Genomic DNA, 27931 nt, shown 5'->3' with positions numbered 1-27931 from the left:
CCCAGAAGGTTGAGGCTCAGCTACAGGGGTAATTCTCCTGGGCACACAGTCATTATTTAGGCCGACTCAGTGACTTCAACCGGCTTAATCATGTGATCAGGTTTGTTGCCGGCTGCATAATGCTCCCACATCTGTAGGTAGAGCCGCTCTAGTTCCATTGTATATTGTTTGGTGTTGAACAGAGGGCTAGATGTTCTCTGCTTCCAGACTTTGCCACGAATTTTCTTCAGGTATTCGAGATCAGTTCCCAGTTTCACAGCTATCTCTTCATATTCTTGCCGATTTTTAGCAATCAGCTCAAGACAGCCTAAACAAGTGAGCTGGGAACCTGCAACTCGGGAAGCAAGAGTCTCTCCTGGCATAGTCACCATGGGGGTCCCTGCCCAAAGGACATCCATCCCTGTGGTGTGGCCATTACAGAGTGGAGTGTCCAAGCAGACATCAGCCAGCTGGCCTCTCCGAACATGTTCCTCTTTAGGAGCAACAGGGGAAAAAATGATACGGTTTGGGGGAAGGCCCATATTTTGTGCGTACTGTTGAATATTAGCTTCTCCTGCTGCTGGAAAACGCAACAGCCACAGTACACTATTGGGAACACGCTTCAGAATATTTGCCCACATCTGCAAAGTAGATGGGTCAATTTTGTATAACTGATTAAAGTTACAGTACACAATGGCATCTTCCGGTAACCCGTACTGAGAACGTGTGGTTACAATAATGGTACGGGGAACCTCCTCTCCAGTGGCAGCCTTATTGTTGATCAGGGTAGTTGCCAGGCCATTGCTAATACTGAATCCATTCATTGTAATCTGAATTTGTCCTCTGTTAATCATTTCAATAACTGCTTCTGCAACAGTATTCATAGGAATGACAGGCATATTAAGAGCTGTATTACTGCTGTCTGCGTTGTCTTCTCCATCAGGACATTTCATCTTGACTATTTGCACATCTGATAGACTATCAAGAAATGCTTGGAGGTCGATGCCATTCAGCACAATCCGATTGTCATAAATGTGCCCATTGGACTTAAAATCGATGACGGCTTTTTTCTTCAGGTGAGGGAACATATTAGCATGATCACCAATAAAGAACGTATGGGGCATATAAGCCAGTTTCTCAGAATACTGCTCAGCAACTTCAGCAGGTGACGTTTCCTGATCAGTGATGATATAATCCATGAAAAGCACGCCACTAGTCCCAGGGTACCCCAGCCACATTGCCTGAATAGGAGCTGGCCTGAGAGCAAAGAGTTCATTTCGAGCACCCCTGGTATAACCATTCATATTTACAAGGATGTGTATACCATCTTGATGGATGCGATCAGCTGCTTTCCCATTGCATGGAATCTGAGAAAGATCAGTGAAATGATTGGCTTCTGCCATCACCTTCACTCGGAAGTTTGTGCCATCATGTGGGCTCAGGGCATAACAGAATATCTCAAATTTATCAGGACTGTGCATGCCTGGAATAGACTGCATAAGGTGAGAAGTAGGATGGTTCCCAAAGTCAGAACTCACGTATCCTACACGCAGTCGACCATCACTGAGCTTCAAGTCTGTTATATGTTCATACGGTGGTTTATGAAGGGCACTTATATTAGCCAAGCAGAGGTTCCCATGCCTCTCAGCAATAGCCTTCCTGAAGCCATGAGGAAGAGGATAGAGCATACTATGATGAGGCTGCACAGAAGGCAACCTATTCTTCTCCAACTGGTCAGCCACAATGCTGACCAACTTCTTCATTCGCTCATCATAGTCTGTCCAATCACAGACAACCTGCAGGCAATGAGCCAAATTACAATAAGCGTCAGGAAAATCAGGTTGAAGCTTCAGAACAGTGCGATAAGAAGCAATTGCTTCTGGAATATTCCCTGAATCCTGGTGAATGGAAGCCAGATTGCTGTGGGCATCCGCAAATGCAGGGTTGATCTGCACGGCACGAGTATAACACTCTAAGGCTCCCTGAACATCCTGCATCTCCCATAGAGTGTTTCCCATATTACAGTACGCATCAGCAAAGGTAGGACTGATTCGAATAGCCTCCTTATAATGCATCAGAGCTTCGTGCAGTTTTCCCTGCTGCTTCAATACACTTGCTAAATTTGAATGGGCATCAGCAAAGTCTGGGCAGAGCTCTAATGCTTTACGATACAAGTGAACCGCGTCTTCACTGTTTCCCTGTTCTCCTTTGATATTGGCTAGGTTATTCAGAGAGTCTGCATGGGTGGGACACAGCCGGAGAGCTGTACGATAACAATCTTCTGCTTCAGCAACACTGCCCTTCTCTTTGAGAGCGTTGGCTAAGTTGCAGTAAGCATCAGGGAAATGTGGTTGCAATTCAATAGCTCGCCTGTAGGTGTCTATTGCCAGATCCATCAGGCCTTGCTCATAGTATACACAAGCCAGGTTGCCATGTACCACTGCATGATTTGGACTCAAGCTTAGGGCACGAAGGTAAGCTGCCACAGCTCTGTCAAAAATCCGTGCCTCATTGAAGACATTTCCTAAATTGATATAAGCATCCAGAAAATTGGGGTCAAGGGTGACAGCCTTTTCAAAGTGATGAATTGCAAGCCAAATCTCCCCTTGTGCATTGAAAACACAGCCAAGATTACTCCAAGCTACTGCAAAGTTCGGTTGCATCTCAATTGCTTTCAAATAACATGCCTTGGCTTCTTCTAAGCCACCCAGGGCTTTGAGCAGGTTCCCCAGGTCACTGCGAACACAGTACAAAGAAGGATTGTACTGAAGAGCAGAGACGTAAGCTTGTACTGCTCCTTCCATGTCGCCTGCTGCTACCAAAGCGGCTGCCAGGTTAATATAACCATCGATGAAATCTGGTTTGAGACGCAATGCATGCCGGTAATGCTCAGTTGCTTCCTGCAACTGCCCTCTTTCCTTGTACACATTCCCCAAATTCGAATAGGCTTCTGCCAGAAGAGGGTTCTGTTTAATTGCCAGAGTACTAAAGTGGGCAGATCTGTCCAGCCTTCGACACTGGAAGTGTATAGATGAAAGTAATAAAAGTACACCAGTATTGCCTGGCTCTTGTCTCCAGAGCTGCATGCAGTGTCTCTCAGCTGTCTCAAAATCTCCTGCCTGATATTCTCGATGTGCCAGCTCAGCTAACCCTTGGAAGGAAAGCATACGTTTCGTTGGTTCTGTGCTGTCGGCCATGTTGCCCATGGAAGACGCCATCTGGAGCTTCTGGAGAGAGTGAAAAAAGGGAGTAATTGAGTCCCGCTGCCGCCACTACTGGCAAGAATGTTTCTAGTGGCAGCAAACACGAGCGCAGCAGCCGTACCACTGCTTTGGCACGCTTAAGCAGCGGCAACAGTTACAGGCACCGAACCTTAGGAACTATGGTTGGCCATCTACCTCTCATGCTCTTGAAATCTTAATTCTTAACCCTGCCCTCTTCCCCCATTTTTCTCCTAATCAGGGAATAAAAATTACCTATCCATTTGCCTTAGAAGAAATCAAAAGTCAGTAGGCCAAACACTTTTCAAAATATTGTTTTCTGTCCAGTTGGAAATGAAATACATGATTGACTTTTCTTCATCATTCATATAGTCAGCGTGGAGAACATTAGGGCCGTGAATTTCAATACAGTAAGATGAGAAACTTTTAAATTGGCCTTCCCAAACCACTAATAAGTAACCGATGTTGTATAGAATGCTAAAATCTTAGAGACTGAGTTTGATATTTTAAAAGTTCTGCAAACATGAGCTAATTTCTCCTCATCAAATTTCTCATGCCTCAAACCTGAGTATCACTTTTTAAAAGATAAATTTATTTTTATTTATTTATTTATTTTTATCTTGGCTGCGTTGGGTCTTCAGTGCTGCGTGCAGGCTTTCTCTAGTTGCGGCGAGCGGGGGCTACTCTTTGTTGCGGTGTCCGGGCTTCTCATCACAGTAGCTTCTATTGTTGTTCCACAACTCTATGGGTTCCTTTTTAGGTCCTACGAAGAACCCTAGAAATTAGTTCATGTAATTATAGGTTTTTGGAAAATTGTCAAAAGTGAGATATTTTAATTTCCATCAGGTAAGTCCAGCGTCTATTTCTTTGTCAATTTTCCTTCTATCATATTCTGCTATGTTGGATCATATTGGATTGGTCACAGGCTTTCTTGAAATCTGGCTAAGGAGATGTTTTAAGTGAGGCTATTATGTGATTTTCAGACACCACCATATGTAACTGACTATATAATATCCCATTACAGGAATAACTTCCAGTACTCTTACTGACTACTCTACTGACTTAACTAGCACAAGACACAGAAGCGTAAGGACAAAAACCACCTTACAATATAGCCATGTCTTGCACTTCACAGCTCTCAAAGCATGTGCGTTTGAAGAAGAAAAAAAGAACTGAAAAGTATAAAACCAGAAGTTATTCTGTGGAAAATTATTTCAATCATCAGGCATGTGAAGGATAAGTCAAAGATTCAGTTTTCTTCAATGCTTAGTCAAAACGGAAATTTCCTTCTGTCAAGAATATACCCCAGGGCTTCCCTGGTGGTGCAGTGGTTGAGAGTCTGCCTGCCGATGCAGGGGACACGGGTTCGTGCCCCAGTCCGGGAAGATCCCATATGCCACGTAGCAGCTAGGCCCGTGAGCCATGGCCACTGAGCCTGCATGTCCGGAGCCTGTGCCCCACAACGGGGAGAGGCCACAACAGTGAGAGGCCAGCATACCGCAAAAAAAAAAATAACCAATATACTCCAGGGGCTTCCCTGATGGCACAGTGGTTAGGAAGTCACCTGCCAATGCAGGGGACACGGGTTCGAGCCCTGGTCCGGGAAGATCCCACATGCCGCGGAACAACTAAGACCGTGTGCCACGACTATGGGGCCTTCGCTCTAGAGCCCGTGAGCCACAACTACTGAGCCTGCGAGCCACAACTACTGAAGCTTGTGTGCCTAGAGCCTGTGCTTTGCAACAAGAGAAGCCACCACAATAAGAAGCCTGCACACCGCAACAAAGAGTATCCCCCAGTCGCTGCAACTAGAGAAAGCCTGCGCACAGCAACGAAGACACAACACAGTCAAAAATAAATAAAGAAAGAAATAAAAGAATATACCCCATCAATAATGTGTGTAATGGAATGGTGTCAATGAGTATTTTATCAGAATTCCTGTAATGCACAAACCTATAGCAGTACTGAAATCAGTAATGCATTTATAATAGTAAATATTTATGAGGAAGTAATCCATAGAGGTTTTCTCAAAGTTAACAATGAACATTAATGCGACATTATCAATAATAAATTGTGATGCTGAAATAAACTTTTCTAAACTATTAATAACTAAAAGCAAACTCTAATCAACCATGTGAAAAGAAATCTATGTCTATAAACTACAAAGTTTATTTCTTACAATTTTATTTCTAAAACAGGAGGCAGTTAAAGAATATATAGCTACAAGAGTGGGGAAAAAGTTTTATAGAGACACATCTGGCAGTAGTTAATTTTCAAATGTCATTTTTCTAGATTTTGTGACACCTATAGTATTGATATTTCAAAGCATTTAACAAATTGTAATTTGAAGATTTGCTACTTCCAGGTAGAGTAAAATATTTTGAAGCAAAACAACATTTCCACTGAGAAAAATTTTAAAAGCCAAATAAAATAGTCAGCATTCAATCAAAAAGTTCTAGACATACCAAGAGATAGAATCATATGACTAAAATTCTAAGAAAAGAACAGATAATACACAAATATTTATATAAGATATTGTGTATATTTATCAGGAAAAGTCTTTATCAAGAAAAGACTTTTAAATCATCAAAATTAATATTACATTTTATTTATTTGTATATTTTATTTATATATAGATATTTAGATATTTATATAAAGAACTTAAAGTTAAAGCTCTAGTTAAGGCAGTGACAAAAGCAGTAGCAGTGGCAGTGAAAAGAAATGGTTATATTCAAGGATATTTTGTCAGTAAAAGTCCAAGATCAAATGTCTGACTGCATACATGGGATGGATAGACGGTGTGGGAAAAATCAAAGTTAACTATAGAGGTTCTAGTGAAGATGGGGTTGCCATCACCCAACCCAAGGGGTTGCTATCATCCCCAAGGTCTAGGAGACTCAAAAGGAAGGTCATGGTCGAGGAAAAGTTAATTGCTGGGAAAATAAGACTCCCAGTCTCTCCAGCTCCTTACACTAGTTTTTTTTTAAACATCTTCATTGGAGTATAATTGCTTTACAATGGTGTGTTAGTTTCCACTTTCTAACAAAGTAAATCAGTTATACATATACATATGTCCCCATATCTCTTCCCTCTTGCAACTCCCTCCCTCCCACCCGCCCTATGTCACCCCTCTAGGTGGTCACAAAGCACAGAGCTGATCTTCCTGGGCTATGCGGCTGCTTCCCACTAGCTATCTATTCCTTATACCAGTTTTGTTTTTCTGCTCATATACGTAGCAGCATTTCATTCAAGGGGAAAGTCATTGATCTGACTGGTCAAATTAAACACCATAGTTCAAGGCACATTTACAGTGGTTAGTTCCTCCACAATTTAGAAAGTAACGTTCACAATTTCCCTCTTCCTACACTGTGGAACACATTGGCCATTCCTCCAAAGTTTCCACTCCATAGAGTGGACCAGAGATGACATTAGCCCAGAACTGAGAGCTTGGCATGAGATGGTGTCAACCCCACCTAGAGCTCTGGCATAAGTTATGACCCAACCCAGCTCTACAGAGAGTTCTGCATGGAATCTTGTCTCAGCCATAATAATGTGATTCTGTTTTTCATTTGGTTTGCTTCTTTGCTTAACTTTCCCTGGCCACTCTGACAAACAAAATTTCAGGCAATCCTGGGCCACTCACTAACTTTATTCCATCTAATGTTATCCAGATTCCCAAGAAAATTACTAACTATAAAGGGGGAAATTTGGAACATGGTGAGTTTTAGGTGCCTGAAATATACAGGTAACTGAATCCAGTTAAGTAGCAAATTATTTGGATCTCAAATATGCCAGTAGAAGAGCAGACTAAGCTCAATTTAATGTACTCTTACTGGAGACACATGTAAATTCTGGGTCAGTTTTCAAAATGTTAAAAGCACATAGCGGGCTTCCCTGGTGGTGCAGTGGTTGGGAGTCTCCCTGCCGATGCAGGGGACACGGGTTCGTGCCCCGGTCCGGGAGGATCCCACATGCCGCGGAGCGGCTGGGTCCGTGAGTCATGGCCGCTGAGCCTACACGTCCGGAGCCTGTGCTCTGCAGTGGGAGAGGCCACAACAGTGAGAGGCCTGCGTACAGCAAAAAAAAAAAAAAAAAAAAAAAAAAAAAAAAAAAAAAAAAAAAAAAAAAAAAAAAATTAAACCAATATATAAAAAAAAAAAAAAAAAAAAAAAAAAAAGCACATAGCTGAGATTAAAAGAAAGAAAGGAGCACCTGCATGTTTCAGAAAGTAACAGAGAAATTAAATCCAGAGAAATAAGAGCAGACTGATGTGTATGCGTTCTGTTCCTTAGTAGAGGCCTTATGTACATAGGGGCTGGAGCTAGAAATCTAACATTACCTTGAGGCCAGGAATTTAGACTCAGGATGGAACAATATGGAGAAGTTAGTACAGATATCCTACAGAACTTTCATGAGGAACTGCTTAGTCCATTAAGAGGGCCAAGGGAGGTGGTGAGGAAGATTGATATCTCTTGAAAACCTTCAGGTACAGAAAACATCAGCACCTCTGAAAAGTAGGCCTGTCCTTCCCAGAGTTGTGATGGCCAGGTTGTCACTAACCTGTAAGGCCCTGTATGAATCAGAAACTGCAAGGAGAGGAATTCAAAGAAAACCAGATGCAGGATGGGTGTGGCAATAAATCCTAGGACCCTATCAGAAACAAAATTAAAACCACTCTAGAGGGAAATTTTAACAAACCAGGGCAGAGAGTATCCTAACCAGAATAAAATAATAATTCTGAGGAAGTTCCTTTACTTATTTAAGTAAGATTCAATGCATTTCCATGGCCAGGCCCTTTAGAAGAATTCTAAAACATATACAAACAATTCATTTACATCTTATATATCCCACCATCCAGAGCAAAATTCACTTAAGAACTGTACTGGTGGAAATTGGGCAGCACTATGGAGAAAATAAAATGTGTTTACCATCAAAAAACATGAAGGTAAGAAAGATAATGTCTAATTTTTTAATTATCCTGTGGTTTCTTGAAATCTTTTGGAAACCCAAACTAGAGAAACCTAGGAGGAAATGAAGATTTAAATGTTTAGAGATTTATCAACTCATCTATAAAAGCTTTATTAATCTCTTCTTTTAATAACATTCCTGAGAGGTATAAATGTGTCCAGTGATAGGGTTGAATAAGCCTGAGAGAATTTCAATTGTTTACTATTCTTGGTCAGCTCTTAAGACCTTTCAGGAGCATCTTGATTTTCATGGCCTCATCCAACAAAAGCAGGATATTTTACAGAAAGTCCTGGGCCACTTTTCGGCTTGCTTTTGTGTTTATGCTTTTGGTTTTTTCACATCGGGCGGTACATTAGGCTACCTATTGCATACTCCCTCATTCATGCATGCATTCACTCAAACAATATTGACTGAGTTGAGACATTTAATTAACACTCAATAAATGATGTTTAGATGAATGAATGCGCTTTCTATCAAAGTAAGTGTAAGTACTGAGAAAAATTACAGAATGTATGATCCCAGCCCCACAAAAGCTTATAACTGTGTTGAGGATATAACATATGCTGATGAAATAAGTAATATATCATATTGGACAGGGTCTAAGTTCAAAAATGAGTTTTTATAAATAATCAGAGCCTAAGGAGCACAAAGAAGGGACAGTTCATTATGGCTTGAATCTATCAATAAATGTACATTTCAGATGAGATTTGAGATTGACCTCAAAGAAGAGGACTTAGATATATGAACAGAGAACAAAAAAGGCATGGTGATAGCATGTGCATAGATAGTGTGGCCAATATTTATGTTCTTCATTAAAGATAGTCAGAGATAACCCAAATGTAACTGTTTCCATGGGTCCATTCTCAGTATCCAAAGAAAACGGCAAATCCTATCTTAGTAAAACTAATGAAAAACACAGTCTTTAACAAAGAGATTGTGAAGGAAAGGGGGAGAGAAAGGCTTGCATCCCACACCACACAACAAAACTTATTGAATTATTTGTTTAATTGTCTCCCTCTGAAAATTTCCTCTCCCTCTCTCGGTACGCGTCTCTTCTCCCACATCTGACCACACTCTACCAGCCATCTTTCCAGATCTTTCCAGAACTCTCCATCCTAGTTTCATTAGGCCACAATTTAAACATCTCACAGGTCTCCAGGATGCATCCCCATCACTTATTCCACAAAGACAAACAAAGGACACTTCTCAGGATCACGTTTCTTTGAAGGAAGAGGTCATGAGGAGTGATTATAAATAATATAAGGTGGAGAGCAGTGACTTAAAATACCATTTTTCACCTTAGAATGTGAATACAGGGAACTTTGGGAAACTAGAAAATCTAGAAAGGATTCACTGATAATTATTTATGTTCAATGAATAAAATAAAATGTAATAATACGGCTGAACTCTGACAGATTCACTTTTTCAAAAGTTGCTTTCACACACTTTCACTATTGGGATGTTTGATAAACACACCTTTCCTTCTTTACTTTCTTCTTTCTTTGCAGATACTGGCACCAAACTTTCAAACAATAACAACCTTCCCATAAGTCCCTTGCCAGGCAAGGTTAAGGTATAACAATCCAAACAAAGTTTTGAAGAAGATAACTGCTTGAAAGCACAGGAAAAGAGCTGGGTTTCTCTTATTCAACAGTCACATAATGAGTAATGTGTGAATTGGTTTAAAAAGTCTCTCTGCATGAGGGGCTAAGGTTAAGATTAGAACTTCTGAGGCCAGAAGAGCAAAATGACTACAACAATCCACATATTTTCAAGAGCTGCCCTTTGGATGTGAGGCATTGATTTTTCCCACTATTTTTTCAGCAACCCAACTGGTGTCTTTATTAAACGACATAAGAGAATACAGTGTGGCCAAGAAGGCTTAGATTTCCTTAGCCCCAAGTCAGATATTCTCCAGTGACTGTCCACTCAAATGAAAAAGAGAGATTTACAAGAGGAAACTGGATACAACTGAGTGTACTTTAATTTTACCTGAATTATTTGTTTTGTTTTCAATTCTCCGCTGAAGTGCCTACATTAATATATCTTTAAGAGCATTTCCTTAAGTTGAAGTATTCATTCAGTATATTCATTTACTATAATTTAGAAAAGCCAAATGATTTAGACAAATTCATTTCTATATTGCCACAACAGTGTATTGTGAACTAAATGACACCTGGCAGTTCTTTACTCAGATACTAACTCAATTAGAAGGCAGAACAAGGATACCTACCCATTCAGGGAAGGATAGGTCACTTAGCCTCTGTAGCTCTCTTAGGTCTCTTATCATCACAGTAACAAATTGAAGACTAAAAACCATATGATTATCTCAATAGATGAAAAAAAAGCTTTTGAAAAAAATTCAATATCCATTCATGGTAAAAACTCTCCAGAAAGTGGGCATAGAGGGAACACATACCTCAACATAATAAAGGCCATATACGACAAGCTCATAGCTAACATACTCAATGGTGAAAAGCTGAAAGCATTTCCCCTAAGATCAGGAACAAGACAAGGATGCCCACTCTCACCACTTTTATTGAAGGTACTTTTGGAAGTCCTAGCCACAGCAATCAGACAAGAAAAGTAAATAAATAAAAGGACTCCAAAATGGAAAGGAAAAAGTAAAACTGTCACTGTTTGCAGATGGCATGATCCATAGAAAATCTGAAAGACACCATCCAAAAATTATTAGAGCTCAAAAATGAACTTGGTAAATTTGCAGGATACAGAATTTATATCTAGAAATCTACTGTATTTCTATACACTAACAGTGAACTATCAGAAAGAGAAATTAAGGAAACAATCCCATTTACAATCGCGTAAAAAAGAATAAAATACAGAAGAATAAATCTGCCTAAGGAGGTAAAAGACCTGTACCCAGGGAACTATATGACACTGATACAAGAAATTAAAGATGACACAAACAGCTGGAAAGATATACCATGGTCACAGATTGGAAGAATTAATATTGTTAAAGTGACCATCATACCCAAGGAAATCGACGGATTCAATGCAGTCTGTATCAACATAGCAAGGGCATTTTCCACAGACCTAGAACAAATAATTTTAAAGTTTGTATGGAAACACAAAAGATCCTGAATAGTTAAAACAGTCTTGAGAAAGAAGAACACAACTGGAGGAATCATGCTCCCTGGCTTCAGACTATGCTACAAACCTACAGTAATCAAAACAGCATGGTACTGGCACAAAAACATCGATCACTGGAACAGAATAGAGAGCCCAGAAAGAAACCCATGCACTTATGGTCAATGAATCTATGACAAAGGAGGCAAGAATATGCAGTGGAGAAATGTCTGGGCTTCATTAGGGATGGTTTCATCAATTAATTTGTTTTCTTAAATGGACCATACTTTTCCATGTCTTTGTATACCTTGTGATTTTTTTGGTTGAAAATTTGTCTTTCAAATATTATAATGTGGTATCTATGGAAATCAGATTCTCCCACTTTCCCAGGGTTTCCTGGGCTTTTGATTGTTGGAGGCTGTAGTAGTCTGTTTGTTTAGGGACCTTTCCAAACTATTTTTGCAATGACTGTTTTCCTTATCGTATGTATGCACCGAAGTCTCTGTTCCTTTAGTTCATGTTTAGCTAATGTTTTGACAGAGATTTCCTTGAATTCCTGCACCTAAAACAAACAAAAATAAATACACACAAGCACATCCACATGCACACCCAAAACCACACAGCTCTGCCCATTGTGCAGATTGCTGGATCACTCCTTCAACATTTAGCTGACCTGCATTGAGTTCAGGGCTCAGCCCATGGTAAAAGCTTAGAGACTCCTCTGGTGTTTTCAGAACATGCATCTTATCTCGAGTATGCATGTGGCTTTCCTAATTTCTCTGGACACATGTGTACTTTTTGTAGGTTCTAATTTCCCAAAGAATCTCCCCCAACTTTGGCTCCTGCATCTTCTGTGGTCTACTGTATTTCAATGCACAGTCTTCTGCCCCAGCCATCTGTGCTTTGTTAGTTCAACTTGCACTTTTTTGAGCATTGACCGCTGCTTTTCCAGACTGTGTTCCAAGTTAGCTAAGACAGAGATAAGCATCTTGTGTCAGTCCTTCAGGTAGCTCCCAGACAGGTTAGAACAGATACACATAATAATCTGAGAGTACAGTCTCTTCTGCTCCCTCCTGAAGCAGGATTGAGGGTCCCATTCTAGGAATGGTCTGCTGTTACTTTAAGACTATCACTGCATTAAGACTCCACCACTTTAAGACCATCACTACACTAACAGTGGATGGGGCAAGGGCAAGTAAAAATGCCACAAAGCTTTCCTGCCATTTTCAAATTGCCTCTTCCCTGGTTCACTATGTGTTTGGTTGCTATAAATCTTTGGCTGATTTCAGGACTAAGAGAAACTCAAAGAACCCCACAGCAAAAACCAGTATAATCAAACTCTCAGAAGCCAAATGACACAGAAAGAATCTTTTCTCCCAAAGGAGAAAGAAAAAAGAAATTTGTTACAAAGCAGGGATCCTCAAAAAGATTAGAGCTAATTTCCTATATGAAACCACGGAAGCAAGAGGCCAGCCATATTTAAAGTGCTGAAAGAAAAAAAATTGTCCACCAAGAATTCTATATTTGGCCAAACTGGTTTCAAAACGTAGGGAGAAATTAACGCATTCCCAGATGAACAAAGGCTGAGGGCATTTATTTTACAACTTCCTACCACTGCCCTATGAGAAATGCTAAATTGAACCTTCAGGTTGAAATGAAAGGACACTAGACAGCATCTCGAAGCTGTAGAAAGAAATAGAAATCTCCAGTAAAGATAAATACATGGGCAAATACTAAAGCCAGTATTGTGTTATTGGCTTGTAGCTCTACTTTTTATTTCTTACATGATTGAAAAAACAAATGTATAAAATAATCATAAATCCATGTTATTGGGCTCACAAAGTAAAAAGGTGTAATTTGTGACAATAATAATGTAAAGAGGAGGAACAGAACTGTAGAGGAACAGAGTTTCTGTGTGCTACTGAAGTTGGTTTCAATTGAAATTATATTGTTTTAATTTTAGAATGGTAAATGTCATCTTCTTGATAACCACAAAGAAAATATCAATAGACCATATGCAAAAAGAAATGAAAAGGGAATCAAGAGTTCACCACAAGAAAATCGGCTAAGCACAGAAGTCAGTAATGGAGTAAATGAGGGGCAAAAAATGCATAAGACATACAGAAAACAAGCAGGAAATAGACAGAATTAAGTTCTTCCTCATCAGTAATTTTTGAAAAAGTAAGTGGATTAAGCTCTCCAATGAAAAGATAAACATTGGCAGAATGGACTTTAAAAACAACCATAATCCAAGTATATGCTGTCCGCAAAAATCTCACTTGATTTCAAAAGACACAAGTTGCTTGAAAGTTAAAGCATAGAATAAAATATCCCATGCAAATAGTAACAAAAAAGAAGGAAAGAGAGACAGAAAAAGAAAGGAAGGAAGGAAGGAAGGAAGATAGATCTGGGATGGCTATGTTACTATCACACAAAATAAACTTTAAATCAAAAACTATCACAAGAGGAAAAGGAGGCCACTATATGTTGATAACAAGTTCAATCTATCAAGAACATAGAACAACTATAAACATATATGTACCAAACAACCCCCAAATATGTGAAGCAAACATTGACAGAATTGAAGGAAGAAATAGATAGTTCTAAAATAATAGTTGGAGATCAATACCTTGCTTTCAATAATGGAAAACACATCTAGACAGAAGATCAGTAGAGAGGTAGGGGGACTGAATAACACATTTAACCAACTAAACCTAACAGCTGTATATAGATCACTCCACTCAACAACAGCAGAATACACCTTTTTCTCAAGTACACATGGAACACTCTCCGGGAAAGACCATATGTTAGGCCACAATACAAGTACCAATACATTTTTAAGAAATTGAAATCATACAAAGTATCTTCTTTAGCCACAGTGAAAGGAAGGTAGAAATCAATAACAGAACCATTGATAGCCATTTCCCATCATGCCTGCCACACATGATATAAAGCAATGAAGGGAAAAACATAATTTACCACTTAGAAAAGTGGGAAGGAGGACATACCATTGACACAGAGTGTGTGCTGTTTCCCATTGTCAGGGATAGAAATAAATTAGCATCGTTTATTCATTAGTGTGTTAATTTCTTGGTCAATCATTGGGCAGCCAGTGTTTCTGCCTGATGGGAAGATTTCCTATACTCAGTGTTGAGTGGAGCCAACCTTGAAAGGGACATTTTAAAGGATTATACTGTGATGGGCTTCGCAGTACCCTTCCTCCTATGCCAGTATTTAGGCTGGGGTATTTCCATGGAGTGTGTACAATCGTAGGCCCCAGTTCACCACAATTTAGTTTGACTCATTCTGTTAATACATTCCCTCAGTACTTTGTCTTTTGTATCCTTTTGCATTTACTTCATTCTTTATTATCACTGCGAAACAACTTTGTTTCCTGTTCAGATGCCAAAAAGTGGATATCAATACCTCCTGAGTTTTACACATCACAGATCAGTTTTGGATACCAGGGACAGAGACAACAGCTATTTCCAATGACTTTGAGACATACTTTGAACATGTGATTAACATGTTGAGTGTTGAAATGTGTGTCGAGCTCATTACACGTGCTCTAAAAGGTTTCAAACTGCAAATATTTAAAAATCTCTATCTTTGAATCGTTTTCCTGTGCTGTCCCTTTGTGTCAGACTGTTAATATGCAGTCTGGCACCTTCAAATAATGTGGCTTTGTAACCAATTATTTACATGTTGTTTTATCCACAGAGAATCTTTTTTTTAAATAAATTTATTTATTATTTATTTTTGGCCGTGTTGGGTCTTTGTTGTGGCACACAGGCTGTCTCTAGTTGGGGCGAGTGGGGGCTACTCTTCGTTGTGGTGTGCAGGCTCCTCATTGCTGTGGCTTCTCTTGTTGTGGAGCACGGGCTAGGCGCTGGGACTTCAGTAGTTGTGGCACACGGGCTTATTTGCTCTGCGGCAGGTGGGATCTTCCCTGACCAGGGCTCAAACCCATGTTCCCTGCACTGGCAGGTGGATTCCCAACCACTGTGCCACCAGGGAAGTCCCCGCACAGAGAATCTTAAGGTCAAAACATACAACTCGATTAACTACACTTCCTCCTGTTCACATTTCCCTCATCTTTTCTTCATCTTCTGTCTATGTTTCCTTGGCCCTGTTTATATTAAGTGCTTTTGCCATTATATTTGATTGTTTGTATTCCGGTGAGTTACCACAATGCTTTATGAGACACGCTAGGATATAAATGCATTTAAGTAATATATATATATATATATATATATATATATATATATATATATATATACACACACACACACATATATATGTAGTTTGCTTGAGTGCAGTGTTTTTTGTTTTCTGTACTGAATTCATTAGCATGGGTTGGTATAATATTTAGCATAGGTCGATATGTAATTTGTAAACTAATAAAGTCTTAAAAGTGAGGAAATAAGTCTTTCAAATTTAATTATTTATTTTAAAGAGCAGAATAGCATACATAAACAGGTGCCTAATGAAAACTTGTATTCTAATTTGGAACTCTCATGAACACCTATTCTTTTGTTCTTCTAATGGTATGATCGTAGGCCATTTGATTATTTTTATTTTTATGGCTTTAACTTTAGAATAATGAAATATTTGTAAATTTAAAAAAGTATTTTTCTTTATTTGATGGGGGTGGGATACTGGAGAAATGAAAGGTCAAACACCTATTGAGGAATCCATACTTGTCTATATAGTGTGTACTTTTATTTCAATAACTGATTTAAAATTCCTAAAAGGATGCTATAATAAGTTATTATGCCATTTTACAGACTGAATTAAGTGAATTTCAGGGAGGTATGAAACTTGCCTAAGGCTATCCAGCTGCCAAGTGGTAGAAGTGAGAATTAAATCCAGGTATACCTATCGCCAAAGTTTCTGCTCATCTCTTTACGTCATCCACTTTGAATAGCCAATGCTTTTCTGCTTACAAATATGACTGAGGTTTCCAGACAGTCAACATTGCTTTTTAATCAGATAGAAAAATTACTGTTGCTTCTCTAAAGACATATTCCTTTTCCATTAAGTGACTTTAGTTGTTCAGATAATACTTCCAGACAGTAGTCATCATACAGTTGGAGACTAAGAACAGAACTCAGGGATGTGTCTAGCACTCAGTAAAGACCAACTGGGCTCACTCATGGTACTTACGGTCATTTCCTCTAGACTAAAATAATCTTATTAATAAGAGCCTAATAATTCACAGTACTGCCCTTGCCTGATTGTTTGTTCTTCTCCCTCTATCACTCTCTCTTTCCCCCTATGATTATTATTTTTGACAATTTTTGGTGAATTAAATTCAGGGATTAGTATTCAGGAGCGCTAGTCACAAAAGCAGAGAATCTTAGCTCACACCAAAGGAAGAAAATAGAGAAAAAGTATAAATTATATGAATACACACATATCACACATGTACCAACTATATGTTGCACTCCTCCAAAATCTATTTCGTATCTGCACATTTATTGTATATTAGCAGTAAGACAAGAAATGAGCATAATGCTCTGTTTACAAGATACAGAAAACAGACCCAAATATGGAAATTACTAGCAATGAGAATGGGGAAGAAAGACTACAACAAGGAATGTAGATGATATTTTTGTTTCTTAGCTATGATGCCAAATATTGAACTTTCAACTTGAGACAAGGAGGCCATAAAAAGTTGTATTAGTTTCCTAGAGCTGCCATGACAAAGTACCAGAGACTGAGGAGGTTAAACAACAGAAATTTACTCACTCACGGGTGTAGAGGCTAGAAATCTGAGATAAGGTGTCAACAGGATTGATTTCTTCTGAGGTATCTCTTCTTGGTTTGTAGATGCCATGTTTTCCTTTGGTCTTCACATGGTCTTCTCTCTGTGCATGTCTGTGTCCTAATATTTTCTTTTTATAAGGACACCAGTCATATTGAATTAGAGCCCACCCATTTGACCTCATTTGAACTCAGTTACCTATTTAAGGGCCTTATCTCCAAATACAGTTAGATTACGAGGTATTGGGGGTTAAGACTTCCACATATTAACTTGAGCAGGACACAGTTCAGGTGATAATAGAAGATAAGAGTAATTTAAGCAAGTAAGTAACTATTGTTTACAGTGAGTTGCTTAAGGATATGTATTTACTCAAGAAAAACAAGAAGAAATTACATAACACTCTGTGTTATACAAAGATATTAAATTAATCATCATAACATCCTGTGAGATGGGCATTAAATTAGACTAAGCAAGAGTAAGCAACTTATCCAGAATTGTATAGTTGGTACTTTCCAGAATTTAAACCAGGTATTTTCCCAGTTCCATTCTACGTTATATATTCATTTCATTATTTGAAATGAATTTTGAGTCTTCATTTTGCTTAGTTCCTGAAGTTATATGGGGATAGAATGGAGTTGGATATTTTCAGTGACATTCACATATGGGGAAGGAAATTGAGTCCAGAAGCTTCAGCAGTGTTTCCATGGAGAATGCTAACAACAGAACCAGAAACACCGTTATCCTTTTGGTTCAGTGATCTTTCCTATAGCACTACAAGAATCAATTTTAAGAAGCCCCATGTTTTCCAAACTTTCACCAATGGGCTCTGTAGGGTCCTCTAACAATATCTAAGAGACTAACTAGTTTCACATTCCAAGCCACTTAAGACAAGGAGTTCTGATTGTTCTCTGTGAGGAAATCAAGTGACAATCATAGCTGGTAATTTAGGATAGTTTCTTCAGGGCCCAGGCAAAACCTAATACACAAGTGATAACCATTGTTAAGTGCATCTTTGACAAGGATTCATCAAGTATCAAAGAGGTCTATAAATTGGGAGAAATTATGATCAAAGACAAACATAGACCACAGATATCTAATTAATGCTCAATTATTTATGAGTTTAACTTTGGTTAACCTCATTTTCCTTCTTCTAGACAATTTCCAATTCATCTCCACAAAGAGACCAGAATACTTACCTTCCAAAACAAGATTTATTGTGTTCCTTTAATTCAAAGCATACAGTGACTTCTACATTCACTCCACCAAGTTTTGCTAGGAGAGAAAAGGAGACATTATATTTTATCTTGAATTACATATGCCACCATACTTGACTTAGCTCATCCTACTGGAAGCACTTTGACGGCAGATTCTACAGTCTGGTCTGACATCCTCTACGGAATCAAGCCAAGGAAATCACACATAGTTACAGCTGGAAAAACGTTTGTTCTGGGTTGATACTTTTAGCCTTTACCACCAAGACTTTATCACCAAGATCTATCTTGACAGCCTCTAAACAGGAGACCTTCTTGCCTTCCGTTTTCATATTGACAAGGAAGGTAAAGGGAAGAACTGAGAAGTACCCAAAGTCAGCTAGCAGCCAGCACAGATAAATCATCTGTGGAGATATTGTTTCTTTCAAAAGATATAAACATAAGAGGAAGTCCTAGTGTTTGAAACAATTGTGCATAATAAAATACTCCATGAAAACCTAGAAATCCAGATGCAGATCAGTAACATAGTGGCTAAATAAGCTGTTATGTTCATGCAATGGACAAGTGTACAGACATTAAGAAGAACGAGATACTCTTTTCTATGAGATTCTCTTTTCACTGAACTCATCAGTGCTGCAAAAACAATGTTACATAATACTTTTTCTTTAACATTATATCAGGCATCCTCATCTTGTCCTGCATTTATTGCCAGTGTTACTAAAGTTTATCATTTACCTCTTTCTCTTGTAGACATATAATTTCTTCTTATTTTGGAAGCATTCATCAATCCCTATTTTACTCTTTCTTTTAAATTACAAATGAATATTGAATTTTATAAACTATCTTTTGCGGGATATTTCAAGTGATTGTATAGTATTGCTCTCCTTGGACCTTGTTATATGGTAAATTATATTTTGTTATTTTATATATGCTATTTATTATATGTCGTATTATGTTTACTAATTACATTTATTATATTATAATTACATTATAACTAAGGTAGCATTTTGTTTTAGATAGGCAAAACAACCAGTGGAATAGGAAGCATCTTAAAATTAGATGCAAGAGCATAAGGGAATTGAGTTTAAAATAAAATTCACATTTTGGATCAGTAGCAAAAATTATTCAACAAAAGTGGGAAAATATGGCTATCATTACTAAATTCTAGATACAGCAAGTAGTTAAAAGTTAAAAAATAATGAAACTGTAAAAGTATCAGAAACCTGGGAGACATGAAATAAAGTATTCATGAGGAATACCTTTCTCAGATACAAAGAAAAAAGGATACATTTAATGATATAAGAAATAAAATTTGCCTCATGGCAAAATGCACTACAAAGGTCAGAAAACAAGCAAAAGAAATTGGGAAATATATTAAGAAATGGATATGCTTTCTTTACAACTTTTGAGGAAGCACATGTTTCTTTTTCCTTTAACCTGTTATGGGGGTATTAATCTATAATGTAAGTGCATGGTTCCTTTCCTTTAACCTGTAATGTGAGACTTAATCTATATGGTAAGTGCATGGTTCCTTTCCTTTCATCTGTAATGTGAGTGTCAACATGGGGCACTGTTTCCAAGCACAGACTTTGGATGTTCCTGTACTGGTCCCATCACTGACCATCCACAAAAACTTACAAATGTTGCTTCACTTTCCTGAGGGTTAGAGTCTTAGCTAAGAAATGGAAGCAAAATAGAACTTTCCCGCAGGGATGATAGAAAGTTTAAAGGAGTAAATATGTAAGTGACTTAGCACAGTGCCTAGTACAAGAGAGATCAATATAAGTACTTATCATTTTTTAAAGAGACAGATGAAAGAAATAAAATGTGGTGTTTTCAATCTATTGATATATATCCTTGACATTAAACTACCTTTTCATTCATTGGATTACCTAACTTGCTCATGCTTTTTCTTACTCTAGTGAACTTGGGTAGCTAATATCATAGTTTAAAATTTTTGCTTTTATATTTACAAGTAAATTTGACCTGTAAATTTCTTTTTCCTTACAGTCCTAATCTAGTTTCAGTATTAGGATTTTATAGACTTCATAAGATGAATAAAGGAGAATTCTTCCTTCGCTATCTCTAGAAGTTTTTCTTTGTTCATATTGATGTTATCTGTTTAATAGAAGTTCCATAGAATTCACCTCCCAAATGATCTGGCTGGGTCTGGTATTTTCTTGGTGAAAGATTGTAAACTATTGACATAATTCCTTTACTGGTGAAAGAACTCCAGCTATAAATTTCCTCTTGTGTCAGTTTTGGTAAACTTTAGGAGCTAGGAAATTGTCCACTTTACAGAAATGTTCAAATTTACTGGCATTTCATATATTCTCTGCTCTAACATTGTCCTGATTCTTTCTGTATATTATTTACTTATGTTTTTGTTTTGCTTAATCAAAGTGTGTTTTTTAAATCTTTTCAAAGAATATTCTTTTGACTTACTAAATCACCTCAATTTTATACTTTTTTCTGTTTTATTAAGTTCTGCTCATATATTTATTATCTATTTTTCTATGTTCTCAGGGTTTATTGTTTTACTCTTCTGATGTCAATTAAAACACTTGGTTATTAATTTTAAGAAATCTTTTTAGTTATAAATAGTTGAACTTTTTGAAGATTCCAGATTAGTTGTAAGTATCTAAGGGTCAGCTCGTCCACACTGTTGCTAGCCTAAGGCTTAGTTCACCCTACCGCAATGTATATATTGACATGTTTTCCCCTCGACTTTCTGTGTTTTGCTACTTCTCACTTTTCTTTGGAGAGAAGCCCTTTGACATAACCTTAACTTATTTTACAGCCAATAAGTCTTTAAAGTAATGTGTATTTTTTAAAGATAAATCTACTTATATAATTAGGCAGAAAATCTGACCTGCCATATTTTTAAAAACAGCATAAATTCACACTTCTCCATGATTAATCTGCTGTATTACACAACCTTCGAGTTTTTAGCTTTATCAATGACATGTACTTGAAAAATGTTTTAAAGATCCTACCCAGTCTTTTAAAACATCCTTGTTCCTTGTTTCAGTTCTAGTTTTATGTGTATTTTCTGCCTTGCACCTGATTATTCCAACATCTGATGGATGGCCTTGGGAATATAATTCTGGAATTGATTGTTTTTTGCTGATTCTCTCCACTTCTAGCTGATTTCTTCATTATTGTGTAAATTTAGATCATGAGCTCATGTTTAGCTAAACTTTATCTGTGGGAATGCTATAGGCCTGTGTTGAAGGTCTACCACTCCAGAAAGGGTTTAGTTTTGTGTTTGGAATACCACCGATTTGGGAGCATTTTAAGTTAATTTCTTAGCTTCTGTTTGCAAGACCGCACATAAATTTGCAACCCAAACACTGGGAACACAGATCTGGGGTTCAGAATTCTCAAGATTTCCTACCTGTTTCCTACCCAGAGCAGAGGCCAAGAGAATTTGTTCTTAGTCTCCCTTTGCCAACAGATATTTTTTTCTCCTGGCACACCCTTTCATTGAAGGTGAAACTAGGGATAGATAGGTTTAGTTCTAACTTCCCATCTAGTAGGGATGGAGTCTTACCTCCTGCCTCTCACGTGGTTATGGCCATTTATAAACAAGTCTCTATGTCAGGTGTGTCACTAAACTATGGCCTGTATTACAAATCCAGACACAAGCCTATTGCTATGGCCTGTGAGCTATGAATAATTTTCACATTTTAACTGGTAACATTTTAAATGGTTACCTAAGTACCTAAATAATATCCTCAATTTTGCTCTTTGGTCTACAAAGCCTAAAATATTTGCCACTTGGCTCCATAAAAACAGGATTTCCAGCTTCTGTTCTAAGCTATCAAGATCTTCAACCCACTCCTAATATAGCTATAACTCTCACACATGTACCACCCTTCTTTCATGGGTCCTGGAAATTTCTACTGCATACTTCAAAAATCAACCACGCACTTAAAAATAAGTTGTGTACATTTAACCTAGCATACCTAACCCTTTTCCTTCAGGAGAGTTTTTCAAGTCATCTTGCCCACCGTATTCTTTAGAGCTTCATTAATAATGGCAAAAAATTAAAACAACTTAACATTCAACAAATGGGAATTGTTCATAACAATTATAGAAGCACATACAGTAGAAAACTATAAACTCTTATTGAAACAGTGAGACATAACTAGTTTTATTCTTAGAGAACTATGTTTATTTAGGTCCCTTTTGTTTAAATAAGTATATTTCTGTGTATGTATGTATATAGTCAGGTATTTATATACACATACATTATTTGTATGATATAGTTATATAAACGTATGAAATACATACCTATACACATACCTTTGATTTATATTTGTATACATACACAGGAATATAATTATATATATTATATAGTTATATACATTGAACTGAAAACTGGTAGTATACATATATATCGTGTATCAATGTGTGTCGTCTATGTGCATGTGTAGAAAAGCAGGTTGAGAGATATGGAAGCATGAGTTAGACAGGGCTCACGATTATAAAAGTAGTTATGTGTAGGTAGTGAGCTTAAGGCCCATTTGATTGAAAATATTGCATATTTTTACATCAATTGTTAGGATGAACAGATTCCTATGTAAATAAAATTATAAATAGCAATACATACTTGTATGTGTAATGTATAATTAAAATATATATAGTTTTATAGATGTATTATATTTATATTACATAATATAATTGTCTTATACTAATACATTACGTATTGTGTTATATAGAATATATGAACTCTAGTGTATTATATCAGATAATAATAACTATATATTTATAATATATATAAATATATATTTATAATTTATATATTATGATATAATTGTTTTATAATCAATATTACAGGATATATCTTATTAATATTATGAACATATTAACCATATAAATACATTTCATTACCCATATATTTTGTATATAATATACGCTAGGCAAAAATATATATTAATATAATACATAATTGTTATACATTAATATAAATATTAGCATATTAAATTTATATATCAATATAATATTTAATATCGGTATATTTATATTATATTTAATATATACATAGCTAATGCTCTTTAAAGCCATCTGCTACAAGTAGAATAAGACCAGGAGTATGGCCAAAGCAAATTCTAAAAATATTAGATTACTTCTATTCATTTATATGTCATTTTCCTGGAATCTGCATCTGGCTGTTAGAGAGGACACACAGCAAAATCACCACAAAGTGCCCAGGAGGACATAGGATCCTTTATTTATCGGAGCCTCAAAGGAAACACAGTGCTATCCAGTCCCCCATCAAAGAGCCAAGAGCAAACCTTGAAGCACCCAGTAAAAGCCCATTCAAACAAAAAAGCTTTCCCACTTAAACTGGAAAAAGTTAAGTTCCCAAGAGACCCCCTACACCAACCACCGAAGCTCATTTGGCAGTAAAAACAAAAATGTTCACCGAACAACAAGAAACCCAAAACAATAGTTGTTTTAGCACAAACAAAAACAAAGCAGCTAATTAGTGTCTCTCCTGTTTGAAAGAAGGGGGTGGGAAGTGGGCAGAAGACCTGATAGGAAAGATAAAAAGAAAAGGAAAAGGAAAATAAGTTTCCAGTTTGACACTCAAGCTGTCTTCTGCATCCATTTTGTCAAGACCACCAAGTCAATGTGGAGGCTTTTTCCTCTTTCCCTTTTCTTTTCATGAGACTGGTCACAACCAGCACTGCAGATTCCATCGAATTAAGGAACGCTGTTGCCTACATGTGTGAATGAGCTGTGAGTAAAGTACTGAAGTAGAGGACACCTGAAGTGAAATGTCTTCATGAATGTCCATGTGGCTGAGCAGGAAGTTAACCTTTCACAGATGTGCTAAAGAAGAAGAGTTGGCTTTTATTTTATTTACTTTTCCCTGCACTGTGTTGAATGACTATCATCTACAAGTTCAGGCTACTTTTTGCTGAGGATTAATGCACTGGGAGAGCTGAGAGAAAACTGAACAGTAGAGCTGTCTTTTTCTTGACCAGTTCACCTTACTTTCCCAAACTCTAAGTCTTTCCCTAATTCTTTCTCCTTTTTATTGTAGTAAAATGAACAGAACACAAAATTCACCATTTTGATCATTTTACAATTCACTGTACCATTCAGTGGAATTTAGTACTGTCCCAATGTTGTGCAACTATCACCGCTGTCCAGCTGAAAAACATTTTCATCACCCCACGAGGAAACCTACACCCATTTTAAGGAGCCATTCCCTATTTCCCTCTGTTCCAAACCCCTGGCAACCACTAATGTATAATATTTGCCGTGTGTATGGATCTGCCACTGCTGGACATTTCGCATAAATGGAACCATATCATATGTAGCCTTTCCTGCCTGATGATAAGTTGTGCAGTGGTAGGAAAAACTAAAATGCGATGTACTGTATGATGTATGTTTTACTGAAGTGGCTTGGTCAGATTATAATGATTTATGATAAAATCATGTAAAGCAAGCATCACAATTCTCCAGGAATGTTCTGAAGAATGCTAATGTTAATTATGAATATGTGAATCCCAAATCTTTCATTTGTAGTGACCCTATCTCATTAATTCTTCTCCCAACACTGCTATAACTAGAGTTGAGTTCTAAAATGTACCTTCCTCTTTTCCCATAGAAATTGTCCCACAATTTCAAAAAGTTCTCAAAGGTGAAAAAGTGCACACGACGTTTATCACGTTTGCAAATGCCAAGGGAAATGCTAAGCTAACACTGTCCAAAATGCAATATTCTTCTGTGAGAGCACCCAACTTTAAACAAATACACATATTCTAAATACAGCTTAGATCTGTGACATGTTTTGGCCACTGAAGTATGAGCAGACATGATGGCCTTAAATGAGCAGAAGAGGCCTTAAATGGGCTTGTGCGGTTGGGCTCACCTCTTATGTTTCAGTGAACTTTTAGAGAAGACAGGGCCTGGGAGCTGCAGCCTCACAGTTGGGCTCCAGACGAAGAGGTGTGTGACAGACCTCAAACTGACCCAAAACACGGAGCAAAACTAGCCATCTAGAGGTCTAAAAGAGAGCCACTGCAGCTAGCCCATAGGTCCAAGAGAAATAAATTCTTGTTTATGTAACTGACTTTGGTGTGATTTGTTCCAAAGCATTATCACAGCAAGAGCTGACTAACACAACATCCTCCAAATCATTGTTATGTAAATGGATGCCACCATGCCTACATGTAAGGCAACTGTGTACTCAAATTGTGAGAATTCTTGAACTCTTGGTGCCTCTCCAACACAATGTACATGGCTAAATTTCCACAAATAAGTTCACTAATATACCACAAAGATCTCCCTAAACTTTTATTAAATGTAATGCAAAGTTCTTTCTTTTCATTTTCTGCTTCTCCATAGTTAAAATGCTGTTTATCAATGTAAAACGGTTCTTGCCGTTTGGCTTCTGTGGTTAGAGTCTTTTGAACTCTTTGGCTTTTCAGCTCCTACGCTGTAAGGTTTGAATCAGCAAATGCCCCAAGGAGAAAAGCTGCACCAAGTGTCAAGCTTGCGTCTGTGTTTCCCTTCTCTCCACAACTTGGCCCACATGTCTTGGTGTCTCTCTAACACTCAGACGCCAGCGAACAGAAGTCTTCCTACTCGATCCAGCTTGTCTAAAATTCCTTTAGACTTCGCCTGATCTTATGTTATTATTCAACTATCATCTCAATTACCCCAGGAAGAAAATTTACAATTTTTAGAGAAAACGGAACCCTGGTACACTGTTGGTCGGAATGTAAACTGGTGCAGCCACTGTGGACAACAGTATGGAGGGTCCTCAAAAACTAAAAATAGAACTACCATATGACCTCGCAACTCCACTCCTGGGTATAAATCCAAAAAGAACAAAAACACGTGTTTTCAAAGACATGTATTTGAAAAGATACATGCACCCCAATGTTCGGAGCATCAGTATTTACAATTACCAAGATATGGAAGCAACCTAAGTGTCATCAACTGATGAATGGATAAAGAAGATGCGGTACATAAAACCAATGGCATACTACTCAGCCTTAAAAAAGAAAGAAATGTTGCCATTTGCGGCAACATAGATGGACTTGGAGGACATTGTGGTAAGTGAAATAAGTCAAACAAAAACAAACACTGTAGGATATCACCTATATATGGAATCTAAAAAATACAGCAATCTACCGAATATAACAAAAAGAAGGGGAGACACAGATATAGAGAACAAACTAATGGTTGCCAGTGCGGAGGGGGAGGAGGGGGCAATACGGGGTGGGGAAGTCAGAGATGTAAACTACTGGGTGTACGATAGGCTCAAAGATGTATTGTACAACACAGGGAATATAGCCAATATTTTGTAATAACAGTAAATGTAAAGTGACCTTTAGAAAGTATATAAAAAATTTTTAAAACAGAAATCATACTGAAAATTGGAAACAATTTAAATGTCCATCAACAGGAAAATGCACATATAAATTATTGTACTTCCCTACATGGGAATCCTACATAGTGAGGGAAGTACATGAACTAGACAGATCTTTATGTGTCAGCATGGATGAACCTAGCAAAGATAACACTAAGAAAAGCAAGTAAGAAGAGAAAGCATAGTAGAATACTATATGAGGTTGAAGAATACTTAAAAATGTAGCCTAAATAGAAAGACATCCATGCAGTGATGGAGACCAAGTTCAGAAGAGTGGTTACCCAGGGTCAGCTGGGGAGTGGCTGTGTTTGGGAAAGTGGTCACAGCAGGCTCTTCAAGAGGAATGGTAATGTTTCACTTCACACGCTGGCTGGAGGACGGAGGAGTGTCTGCGATATTATACTGTGAGCATGCTGCATGTGAAAGCCATTTCTGACCACATCTAGGGGATCTGATACGCGGGAGCTGGTAGTGGGTGGAGGCATCCAGAAGGTGGTGGTAGAAGAGGAACGTTGTATGCATAACGCCTAAGGCCTGACCAGAGAACGACCACTGTTCTAGAAACTGGACACAAATCCAACTTCTACGACCAATGTTACAAGACAAACTGAGGCATATTGAAAATAAGACTTTACGTGAGCAAAAATAGATTCAATTCAGGCACCACCAAAGCGGAAATGGTGAGGAGCACTCCAGCCACAGGAGCTGCAGAGATGTTTATTTTAAAAGGGCAGAAGCAAAGCAAGGAAATGACTGACTTGCTATAACTTTAAAGCCTAGCTGGTGGTTTGTGACTCGTTGTCCTCAGCAGTGTTCGCCACCCTGAGGCATTGACAGGCTTAGATTTTTGTTGGTTTACACAGGCGGCCGCATCACTAGAGCCACCGCAGGCTAACGGCCTCCTTGCAGGGTTAATTTACTAACACCAGTTGTCTGAGTCCTTACTCTTACTCAGTCACTTCACTTCCTACGCCTCAGTTTCTCTTCTGGAAAGTGGATATTCAGTAGTAAATTCTCTGTGGAGTTGTCAGTACCAAACAAAGTGATTATTAGTAACCACGATCATGTCCTGAATGCATGGAACACGTCACCATTTGCCAACTACCGTGTCAAGTTAGCAGAAACTACAGAAATTAAGAGCTCTCCGCATAAATTCACACACCCGTGCACCAGGTAAAGGACCACAGACAGACGTTCACTCAGCCTTTCGTGTGTCCCTCACGGAGTGCAGGCTCTCTCCTGGGTGGGGGGAGCACAGACACTTACGGGAGTTTACTTTTAAAATGCGTTGATACAACCAGGT

The 27931-nt window shown here is 37.9% G+C and overlaps 1 protein-coding gene across 1 annotated transcript; it reads right to left on the bottom strand.

Annotated features, from left to right (window-relative positions):
- Positions 1-56: 56 nt before the first annotated feature.
- On the bottom strand, positions 57-27931 carry LOC308610725 (UDP-N-acetylglucosamine--peptide N-acetylglucosaminyltransferase 110 kDa subunit-like; the record flags this gene model as incomplete). Its single annotated transcript, XM_081259755.1, has 2 exons — positions 27895-27931; positions 57-3206 (listed from the first exon to the last, which is right to left on the bottom strand). The coding sequence occupies exon 2, from the start codon at positions 3195-3197 to the stop codon at positions 57-59; it is 3141 nt and encodes a 1046-aa protein (XP_081115881.1). The 5' UTR covers positions 3198-3206; positions 27895-27931.

The sequence above is a fragment of the Mesoplodon bidens genome (assembly GCF_964165515.1).
Source record: "Mesoplodon bidens genome assembly, contig: HAP1_SCAFFOLD_407, whole genome shotgun sequence".
Lineage (NCBI taxonomy): Eukaryota > Metazoa > Chordata > Mammalia > Artiodactyla > Ziphiidae > Mesoplodon > Mesoplodon bidens.
The sequence above is the reverse complement of the archived record's forward strand: the minus strand, read 5'-3'. Positions and strand labels throughout refer to the sequence as shown.